The 11,743-nt window shown below is 37.9% G+C and overlaps 1 protein-coding gene across 18 annotated transcripts in view; it reads left to right on the top strand.

Moving 5' to 3' along the window:
- arid4b (AT-rich interaction domain 4B) overlaps nucleotides 1–11,743 on the top strand; it is a 138,234-nt gene that overhangs the window by 70,789 nt on the left and 55,702 nt on the right. For all 18 annotated transcript variants that reach the window (XR_015506418.1, XR_015506417.1, XR_015506414.1 and 15 more), the window contains exons 8-11: nucleotides 3,191–3,332; nucleotides 4,396–4,475; nucleotides 7,495–7,571; nucleotides 10,134–10,282. Coding sequence is in view for 10 of the 18 variants with exons in the window: in XM_087279807.1 (XP_087135933.1) it covers nucleotides 3,191–3,332; nucleotides 4,396–4,475; nucleotides 7,495–7,571; nucleotides 10,134–10,282 (448 nt within the window). In the remaining 8 variants the exon portion in view is untranslated. The remainder of the gene's footprint in view (nucleotides 1–3,190; nucleotides 3,333–4,395; nucleotides 4,476–7,494; nucleotides 7,572–10,133; nucleotides 10,283–11,743) is intronic.

Below are 11,743 nucleotides of genomic sequence, written 5' to 3'. Positions count from 1 at the left end.
GCCACCTCGTGGTGCAAAGAGAAAACTTATTGATATGAACTTTTTAGATGGCTTTAGTACAATTTGTGTATGATAATAGAAATGTACAACATAAAAAAAAAAATAATACATTAATGCAGTCGTAAACATGTTTTGATAGTTAATATGACGGTGATTTGATGCTTCACGAAAGTTGCAGACGCCTTTACCAATATCAAAATGCTTTTGTAAACATCCAGTTATTCATTACACCAATTAAAAAACGGCTACTATAATAAAGAAAATCTTTTCTAAATGTGGAACTAAATACACTGATATACATTGAAATACATGATGAATACTCTTGACACATGAAAGTGTAAAGCCTGCAGCTCACAACAAATGTGGAAAGTTCTTGCGTGTCATATTTAACAAGCCGTTTACTGCTAATTTGATGTAATTTTGCTCACATGGATAATTGAATATTAATCAGATGATGTCATTACGCTGCTGTGCCGTCAGCCAATCGTTGCATTGCTGATCATGATTTCGAGGATCGATAGATCTGTCCTTCACAACACACACAGCGATCTCAGATCAGTTTATCCAGACATTCTAATCTGATTCACGAACTTGTTTGAAGAACCAAATTAGCGAGAGATCAGTTATCAAGATTAAAAGATCCAGAATCTGCCAAATCATCTTAGATCATTTAAGCGAGGTACGAAGAACGGACCCCAGGAAACAGAACGAACCAATCACAAACCCATAACAAAACTATAAGTAAATAAAGTTACACACAAATGACCACCTGTCAATCACTATTTTTTCGCGGGACTCTGGCATGAGGCAGAGTGATCTGTGTCATTATAATGGCTTTTCCCACAGCTGGTGGAGGAGACGAGAGTTTGTTTGGAGTTCGCTCTGATTTGTATTGTGATTGATGATAACTTCCTTATTTTATTATTATTATTATGAGGAAATAAAAACAAGTAAAGATGCTCGGGCTTGATCATTTTGGTTGCATATGCGCCCAAATTTTTATCTATGCGACCTTCAAATATATTTGGAAGCATTTGTGCGAGTGCATACATTGTTGCCTTGTGACCTGTTTTCAATGCAAAATCCTCACAGCGTACGCAAATTTAGAAGATGCAGAATGCATCTTTGCACCTAAAAACGTCAAACGCAGAAACAGATTAAAACATTATGAAACGTTATGAAAACTTTCTGAAGTAGAAAAGCCTGCAATGCTTGCCCCGCCTTTGTGCTTTTCTTATTGGCCCACTGCTCTAGAACTGAATGTGAATGGATTAGTTAATATCAGCTGTCAGTCACTCAGTCAGTGCCTTCAGATGACAGGAGCCAAAACTGCGTGAAGATGAGAGAATGACAATAACACTGACAGACTTTGTTTTAGAAACCACCTACAGTTACTAATAATGGCACATCTTATTAGTGATCATGTGCTGAATGTTAATCCACCATTTACACTTTTCCAAGAGAGGATAAAAGACTTCCAGTGTTTCAAGTCCGCTATGAAAGTGACTAAAGCCATTCACTGTAAAGTCTGTGGGACAGGGTTTGCAGGTAACAGCGTTTGCCACTGAATCTACACATATTAAGCGTGAGAGGTGCTGTATAATCCTTCATTTAATCCTCACAATGCTGTCAACCGTGCAAGTGGCAGCTATATGTAACATTTAACACAGCTCATGAAAAGACCGGTGCTATGGGGGAAAAAACTGTTAAAAAAAAGAAATCCACTTTCTCTTACCTACTGTATTCAGGAGCCATGTGCACCGCTGACAGGTCAAATTTGCTTCTCTCTCTTTCAAGTTCAAGCATTTTAGATATGAATTTAAAATAGCCTATGTATTAGCCAAATGACATCATCAAATTAATAAAATATACAGCAAATGCGGATGTTTGGTTTAGTTAAATATTGTTTGTAATCTATAATCTTTGGCGGAGCGCCTTTCATTTTTCATCACCGCATTATCTGGTGGTCGAATAGCAAATGAACTGTTCAAATGAATCGTTCAAATGAATCGTTTAAATTAATCTAATGAATCATTTAAAGTGTTTTTGTTGATGAACTGAATGATCCAGTCCAGCAAATTCAACTGATTCTTTCGGACCGATCTGAGAACCGATGAGCTTTTAATACTGTGCATGCATAACTTTTGGTTTTGTTTTGTTTTAAAATGCGTAATATATAACAAAAAGTTGTGTATTTAAAAAAAAACAAGTTTTTTTTTTCGAGTCATTTAACAAGTCCAAGTCAAGTCTCAAGTCATGACAGTCAAGTCCAAGTCAACTTGAGTCTTTTTTGGATATTTGTCAAGCAAGTCTCAAATCCTAAATTTTGTGACTTAAGTCTGACTTGAGTCAAGTCATGTGACTTGAGTCCCCCATCTCTGATATATATATATATATATATATATATATATATATATATATATATATATATATATATATATATATATATATATATATGTGTATATATATATATATGTGTATATATATATATATGTATATATATATATATATATATATATATATATATATATATATATATATATATATATATATATATATATATATATATATATATATATATATATATATTTATTTATTTATTTATTTAATTTTTTATTCTTTATATATATATATATATATATATATATATATATATATATATATATATATATATATATATATATATATATATATATATATATATATATATATATAATGGTTTACAATAAGATTGTATTAGATGAAGTTCTTTAATATATTTACTGACATGAACAAACAATGAACAACACATTCTTTATTAATTAATTGCATCCAAAATAAAAGTTTCTATTTATTTATTTAATGTGTGTAATTCAGAGGAGCTGAGCATTTTCTAGTGGTCTACAAGTTTTCCATATACATCTGTAAAATCTAAAAATTTATAATAATACTATGATTTGGCAGAGTTAGTGAACTATTGAAAGAAAAAATCTTTCATGCGAATAATATAATTAAAAAAAAATAATTATTTCACCTAAAAAAATCTTGACACCAAAATAAGTCATATTTTCCTTCGGCTTAGTCCCTTATTTATCAGGGGTCGCCACAACAGAATGAACCACCAACTTATTGTGTGGGTCACTGTTATGAATCGAACACCTTTCGCCGTGTGTTGTTCATCCGCATTAACAAATAATCTCTCCATCCACAGTCAAGAAGAGGAGTCGTCTTCATCGTCTAGTGAGGAAGAGGAAGGAGATCAGCAACAGAATGAAGAGCTTTATGGAAAAGTGGTGTGTGTGGAGGGAGTCCTCACTAATGACAAGAAGAAAAGCACATGGTATCCTGCACTGGTGAGTCTCACACACACACACACACACACACACACACACACACACACACACACACACACACACACACACACACACAGAAAACACTCTGCAGTCACTTTTAACTGGTGTGGTTAAAGTGGTCAAATTTGACTGTGGTTTTGCCATTTTTCATTGTTTTTATTTCCTTTTGTTTCTCTCAGGTAAAATAATTATTCAGGATATAAAAAAAAAGTTTAACTAGATAAAGATTACAATAAAATATATGTAATAAAAAACACTTTTATATTATACTCTATAATATTTGATAGTAATATTATAAATTTGTAAAAAAAAATACTGTAAAAAAATATATTAGTAAATTTGTACAATTAAAATTATATATATATATATATATATATATATATATATATATATATATATATATATATATATATATATATATATATAGTTAAAGTCAGAATTATTAGCCCCCCTGAATTATTAGCACCCCCGTTTATTTTTTCCCTAGTTTCTGTTTAATGGAGAGCAGATTATTTTAACACATTTCTAAATATAATAGTTTTAATAACTCATCTCTAAAAACTGATTTTTTAAATCTTTTTCATGATGACAGTAAATAATATTGGACTAGATATTCTTCAAGACACTTCTATACAGCTTAAAGTGACATTTAAAGGCTTAACTAGGTTAATTAGGTTAACTAGGCAGGTTAGGGTAATTAGACAAGTTATCGATGGTTTGTTCTGTAGACTATCGAGAAAAATATAGCTTAAAGGGGCTAATAATATTGTCCTTAGAAAGGGGAAGGGTTAGCAAAGGACCTTAAGCCGGGAATTGAACTCAGGTCGGCGTGAGCACCGTGGTGCTATATGTCGCCGCACTTAACCACTAGGCTATTGGCACCGACTCACTAATATTTTTACAAGTAGTTCTCATTTCTGTCAAGTGTAATTTTTTATTAGTTTGGCAGTTACAAAAAATGTGAGAGTGCTCTGAGAGAGTAAAAAGGATGTGAAATGCTGTTTTCTGTGGTAAACTCTCAGTGACGTGCTCGTCTGTCCTCTGCTTGTGTTCATTTTTAAAGGTCATCTCTCCAGACTGTCATGAAGATGTGACTCTGAAGAAAGACAACGTTTTCGTTCGCTCCTTCAAAGACGGAAAATTGTAAGTAACTTTCAGATGGAGTTATTTCAGGCGCTGCTTCTACTTTTAGCTCCGGCGCTGCAGGAAAAGTCAAGCTCTGAGAAGCGTCAGTTTCTCAGCATTGTGTCTGTTTATAGCTGTGATTTGATGAACTATGCTTTAAATGTGTCAGAAATGCTGGAAATGAGCAAAGACGTCACTGCTGGAGATCTTTTATTGGAGTAGCCCATGATATTTCTGTTGGAGATTATTATAGCTAAATGTCTGTCTCGGATTAACCTCCGCAAACCAATTTATCCAGCCGGTGCTGCAGGAGGAATGGCAGAATTGGTGTTATTGAAGCGATGTGCTGAGAAATGGCTGCTTATGGAGATATTTGTTTGATTGCTAAAATGTTTTGGTTGGCTGTTTGGTTGCTAAAGTTCTCTGATTGGCTATTTGGTTACTGAAGTTTTCTGATTGGCTGTTTGGTTGCTGAAGTTTTCTGATTGGCTGTTTGGTTGCTGAAGTTTTCTGATTGGCTGTTTGGTTGCTGAAGTTCTCTGATTGGCTGTTTGGTTGCTGAAGAGTTTTGATTGGTGGTTTGGTTGCTGAAATCTTGTGATTGGTTTGGTTGCTAAAGTTATCTGATTAGTTGTTTGGTTCCTGAAGAGTTTTGATTGGTGGTTTGGTTGCTGTAATCTTCTGGTTGGTTGTTTGGTTGCTGAAGCATTTCATTGGGTGTTTGGTTTCTAAAGTCTTCTGATTGGTTGTTTGGTTACTAAAGTGTTTTGATTCGTTGTTTGGTTGCTGACAAGTTTTTATTGGGTGCTTGGTTGCTGAAGCATTTCATTGGGCGTTAGGGTTGCTGGAGTGTTTTAATAGGTTCTTTGGCTATTGAAGTGTTTTGGTTTGGTTGCTTGAGTGTTCTAATTGGTTGTTTGATTGCTAACGTGTTCTGATTTTGTTGTTTGGTTGCGGAAGAGCTTTGATTGGCTGTTTGCTGCTAAAGAGTTTTGATTGGGTGTTTGGTTGCTGAAGAGTTTTGATTGGTTGTTTGGTTGCTGAAGCATTTCATTGGGTGTTTGGTTGCTAAAGTCTTCTAATTGGTTGTTTGGTTACTAAAGTGTTTTGATTCGTTGTTTGGTTGCTGAAAAGTTTTGATTGGGTGCTTGGTTGCTGAAGCATTTCATTGGGTGCTAGAGTTGCTGGAGTGTTTTAATTGGTTCTTTGGCTATTGACGTGTTTTGGTTTGGTTGCTGGAGTGTTCTGATTGGCTGTTTGGTTGCTGGAGAGTTTTGATTGGGTGTTTGGTTGCAGAAGCATTTCATTGGTTATTTAGTTACTAAAGTGTTTTGATTCGTTGTTTGGTTGCTGAAGAGTTTTGCGCTTGGTTGCTGAATCATTTCATTGGGTGTTAGGGTTGCTGGAGTGTTTTAATTGGTTCTTTGGCTATTGAAGTGTTTTGGTTGTTTGGTTGCTGGAGTGTTCTAATTGGTTGTTTGATTGCTGAAGTGTTATAATTGGTTGTTTGGTTGCTGAAGTGTTTTGATTGGTTGTTTGGCTACTGGAGTGTTTTGGTAGTTTTATTTCTGAAGAGTTTTGATTGGCTGTTCGGTTGCTGAAGAGTTTTGATTGACTGTTTGGTTGCTGGAGTGTTCTGATTAGCTGTTCGGTTGCTGAAGAGTTTTGATTGGCTGTTCGGTTGCTGAAGAGTTTTGGTTGGCTGTTTGGTTGAGTGGAATTTTTTCCTGTTTTAAGGCTGAATATTCAGCATCATTACTCCAGTCTTCAGTGTCACAAAATCCTTCAGAAATTACTCTAATATGATGATTTGATGATGATCTTGAAAGCAATTGTGCTGTTTCATAATTCCCTGGTTGATGCATTTTATTTCTTAACACTTTTAAATTTAAAATTATTTAAAATAACAAATACAATTTTATTTAATGCAATTTAACGCATCCTTTATTTCATGGCATTTAAAAAAACGTTTTAATTTTATTTTATTCAATTTAATGCATCCTTATTTCATGACAACTTCACGTTCAAAAGAACAAAATAAACTTTTATTTTACTGTATGCTTCCTACCTTTATAAAAGCATTCATGTCTTCTAAAAAAAGATAACTAATATGAGTATGTAAGGTGTTGTGAATTGCACAGTTGAGCTGTAGAGCCCGCTTTCTGTGCTCTGTTGTAAAAGCACATCTTCACTGCTCCCTCTAGTGTCTGTTTTGAGATTGTAATGACATCACTGGCCCATGCACGTTTATAAATATTCATGAACAAATACAAGTAATGATAACCCAATAATCCTCTCAATATCAGCAGCTCCAGTAAGTATACATTTATTAATGAATTACAAGAGTCCAATTCATTAGGTGATGACAAAATACTATAGTGTTTTTGAGCCATACTATAGTAAAGTGTATTGTACTTTATATATTATGGTACTCTTTGTTAATGAATGCTATAGTAAACTGTAGTGTACTATTAATACTGTATACTGTTGAACTAATAAATACTGTAGTAAAACTTATTTTTTGCAGCAGTAAACAGCGGTGTATTGTAGTATATTATACTATATGGTTGAAAAACTACAGTGTAGGGTTATTTGTTTATATTTTGTTTTACCTTAGCAGTTGTATAATTAATTCTAATGCTTAAAAAACTCTATAGCATTGGCTGTAAATTACTATAGTACTTATTGACGTGGCTATGTCTGAGGAATAGCCTGTTTGATTGCATATTTTGTGATCATGTTTGCCACGTTTAGTTTTTATTATTATGGTGCTGATTTGTTTGTGATTTTGTTTATAATAAGTGCTTGAAATATCACTGTAAACACAATATTTTCAAGCACACAATTATTTTTAAAGAATTAACTAATGTATAATATAAGTAAACTAACAAAAATTATTAACATTTTTCAAGTCAAAGTGCAGATTCAGGATGTTCAATTATGATCATGACTTGTTTGTTTTTGTTTGTTGTTGTTTATTATTGGTTATTTCAGATGGTATGATTTAATGCATACCGTGTTGTGTTATGTCCTACAGTTATACAGTTTTACGGAAAGATATTCGAGAGTTGGATGAAGATAAAGCTCCCAAAGCAGATGCAGGACTCAAACCAGGTAAGAGGACATGTCTTTATTATTACATAAAACTAAACATTATTTTTATACTATTTTAATTTTGTTTCATATATTTATTTTAACTAATGGCATTTCATATTTTATGTATAATTTTTATTTTTATTTAGATTATTTTTTCACAATATAGAACAATAATTTAACAGGATTTTTAATTATATATGACAACATATATCATTACATATATACACATATCAATATGCACATACAAAAGTTAATTATATACATAGAAATAATACTATTTGCTTATTGCAAATGTTTGCAGCTTCAAAAATAATAAAAAAAAACATGTGTCGCAATACTCTCAGACATCATGAAAATTTTTATATTTAAAATTTGGGGCAGCAATGAGGCTCAGTGGTTAGCACTGTGGCCTCGCAGTATGAAGTTGCACAAAGTATGTGAGATCCCAATGCAGGAATGCATTAAAGCAGTGCAGTTAAACACCGGCAAATACTCAACTCTTAAACCTAACCCCCAGTGATAACAACGACACATTCAGTATTAATCCACACAATGGCAAAAGCTGATCTATTTCGAAAACTGATCGCGCATGTGAGGAACAGCTGATGCACAGGCAAACAACAGAGGATCGCCAGTTGAGAAACGCAATTAAAAATCGGTAAAGGCAGAAGCACGCGTCACGTTTTTCACATAGTTTTGGATGTGATATGTAAACAGCCCCATACAGATTTAACCAGAGAGATACAGTACAAGCACTGATCTATAACCGATACGTGATTACAAGACGCAAGGGGCGATTACAACTTATAACACACAATTAAACACATATTTTGCAAAATGAGACATCAATTTTATTTACACTTACATGTTCTGATCCAGAGGAAGAAGAAACTGGTCCATTTAAACTGTAACAGTTACTGACAAAGTCCCTTTCAAAGTCTGATAGTCCCATAGTCAGGGCCGGCGCGTCCATAGAGGCGACCTAGGCGGCCACCTAGGGCTGCAGAATAGAGAGGGCGGCGTCCGCGACACTACCCTCACCAACTGCGCCCTCAGTTATAACCGCGTCTAGGGCGGCTTAATAGAGAGGGCGGCGTCCCCGAAACTACCCTCACCACCCGCGCCCTCAGTTATAACCGCGTCTAGGGCGGCAGAATAGAGAGGGCGGCGTCACCGACACTACCCTCTTCACCCGCGCCCTCAGTTATATCCACGTCTAGTGCGGCAGAATAAAGAGGGCGGCGTCACCGACACTACCCTCTTCACCCGCGCCCTCAGTTATATCCGCGTCTAGGGCGGCGGAATAGAGAGGGTGGCATTCCCGACTCTACCCTCACCACCCGCGCCCTCAGTTATATCCTCTTCACCCGCGCCCTCAGTTATATCCGCGTCTAGGGCGGCAGAATAGAGAGGGCGGCGTCCCAGACACAACCCTCACCACCCGCGCCCTCAGTTATATCCGCGTCTAGGGCGGCAGAATAGAGAGGGCCGCGTCCCCGATACTACTCTCACCACCTGCGCACTCAGTTATATCCGAGTCTAGGGCGGCAGAATAGAAAGTGCGGCGTCCCCGACACTACCCTCACCACCCGCGCACTCAGTTAGATCCGAGTCTAGGGCGGCAGAATAGAAAGTGCGGCGTCCCCGACACTACCCTCACCACCCGCGCCCTCAGTTATATCCGCGTCTAGGGCGGCAGAATAGAGAGGGCCGCGTCCCCGACACTACCCTCACCACCCGCGCACTCAGTTATATCCGAGTCTAGGGCGGCAGAATAGAAAGTGCGGCGTCCCCGACACTGCCCTCACCACCCGCGCCCTCAGTTATATCCGCGTCTAGGGCGGCAGAATAGAAAGTGCGGCGTCCCCGACACTACCCTCACCACCCGCGCCCTCAGTTATATCCGCGTCTAGGGCGGCAGAATAGAGAGGGTTGGGGTTAAGAGGGACGTGACCGTCCTTTGCCTAGAGCGGCAGTTCAGCTTGCTCCTGCCCTGCCCATAGTCTCTGCTGCTCCTTCCAATAGCAAATGGCCGGTGAGTCCCGCGTTGCAGCGCAGGTTATTGTATTAGTCATCTGAAAAATGACAGGAAAACACAGCAGATGATTGGCTATACTGTGGTGTTGTTGTGAAAATGAACTTTAACCCTTTATTCCCCGCAGCCGAATCTCCATCTGTCAGTGATCTTCATCTTCAGTCATGATCAGTCCTGTGATCCCCCGCGCCTCTTCTAGTGTCTGAAGTGAAAGTGTGTTCATATTTTACCATAACAGGAAGTACATATTTGGTGATGTACCAAATCAAAAGTTCCGAACCCAACTTGATTCATTTTTTCGACCTTGAGTCAAATTTCTTTGCTAAAGAGTCAATAGTTTGAAACATGCTGCACTTTTCGATTTAAACCTCAGCTGGATGTTTTCATTGCCTCAGTGCTGTGATACACACTGCATGAAGGTCATTTTCAAAAACCCATAATAGGGGCTCTTTAAGATTGGAGAAGGATTTCTCACAATTGAGAAAGGAACGCGATACATTTACAGAGGTTACGAGTGTAATTGTTGCTGTTTGTGTGTTTGTCAGCATTAGATGCAGCATGGGAGTTTCAGCGTAACGGTGCGGTGCCGAACACGTGGAGGACGGAGGTGAAGGATGAAAGCTCCAGCAGTGAAGATGAGGAGGAGGAAGAGGAGGAGGAACAGGAGGAAGAGGCCAGCAGTGAAGAGGAAGAGGTAAACACAGCGTTCATCATCATCACATGACCACAATTATGATCACATGACCATATTATTTGCCGAAGTGTCTGACCTGATGGCCCCGTTTTCAACTCCGCCCCTACCTGCACTCTGCTAATCTTATGAATTGCCGACTGCTGCTGTGGTTCACAATCAGGATCACATTACAACTTGCTAAATTACACTGAGACCACAATGAAATCACATGACCACAATCAGATCACATGATCACATTTATGGTCACAGCATTCATGGTCACATGACCACAGCATTCATGAACATATGACAGCAATCGTGATCAAATGACCACACTGGGTGCTCCGGTTCCCCCCACGGTCCAAACACATGCGCTGTAAGTGAATTGAATCAACAAAATTTTTTGTAGGGTATGAGTGTGTGTGTGTGTGTGTGTGTGTGTGTGTGTGAGAGAGAGAATTTGTGTGTATGGGTGTTTCCCAGTGCTGGGTTGTGGCTGGAAGTGCATCCGCTGCATAAAACATATGCTGGAATAGTTGGCGGTGCACTCCATCGTGGCGAACCCTGATGAATAAAGGGACTAAGCCGAAAGAAAATATATGAATGAATGAAATTAAATGTAGTGTACAAGTGTGTGTGTGTGTGTGTGTGTGTGTGTGTGTGTGTGTGTATAAGAGAGAATGAGTGTGTATGGGTGTTTCCCAGTACTGGGTTGCAGCTGCATAAAACATATGCTGGAATAGTTGGCGGTTTATTTCGCTGTGGCGACCCTTGATAAATAAGGGACTAAGCCAAAGGAAATTGAATGATGCAGAGTTGCTTTAGCAGCAGAAGCTCCTGTCATCAGCCGCTTGATTACTTTAAATTACCGCCTACAAAATATCACCTCTGGAGTTTAAGCGGCGTGTTTTTCCTAAACGACTGACAGATGAAGCTTTTGTGTGTGTGTATGTGTGTATGTGTGTGTGTGTGTGTGTGTGTGTGTGTGTGTGTGTGTGTGTGTGTGTGTGTGTGTGTGTGTGATGACAGCTTTAACTCTTCACAGAGGCTGTTAGTTTGAAATAAATCTCAGGGCTGCTTTAAAACTCTGTCAGATCTGACGTGTGTGTGCCTGATTTCAGAATCATCCGCATCAGAGAAGAAAATCATGGCCACGGCCACCCCTGGGTACACTCTGGCCACCCCTGTGGCCACCCCAGTATGAATTGGCTGTTCATATTATTAATTTAAATGTACTTATGTAAATTCCAAATATTTCAATAAATAAATAAATAAAATGCACTAAATTATTGTTGGTACCACTGACGTACAGTGTATGTGTAGCTGATTCACTGCCTCTCCCTCAGCGCTGGTTCAACGCTGGTGAAAGCAAACTGACGCATGCGCGCAGAAAACAATTCCAGTGCGCCTCATGGACTCCTGTGTGAATCCCGTTTTTTTTTGCATGCACGCCTGTAAAATGTGCGCCGCTCATGCTCCGTG

This window comes from Danio rerio, chromosome 13 (assembly GCF_052040795.2).
Source record: "Danio rerio strain M-AB ecotype USA chromosome 13, GRCz13ab, whole genome shotgun sequence".
In the NCBI taxonomy this organism is placed as follows: Eukaryota; Metazoa; Chordata; class Actinopteri; order Cypriniformes; family Danionidae; genus Danio; species Danio rerio.
Note: the sequence above shows the minus strand (reverse complement) of the source record. Positions and strands in the feature narration are given on the sequence as shown.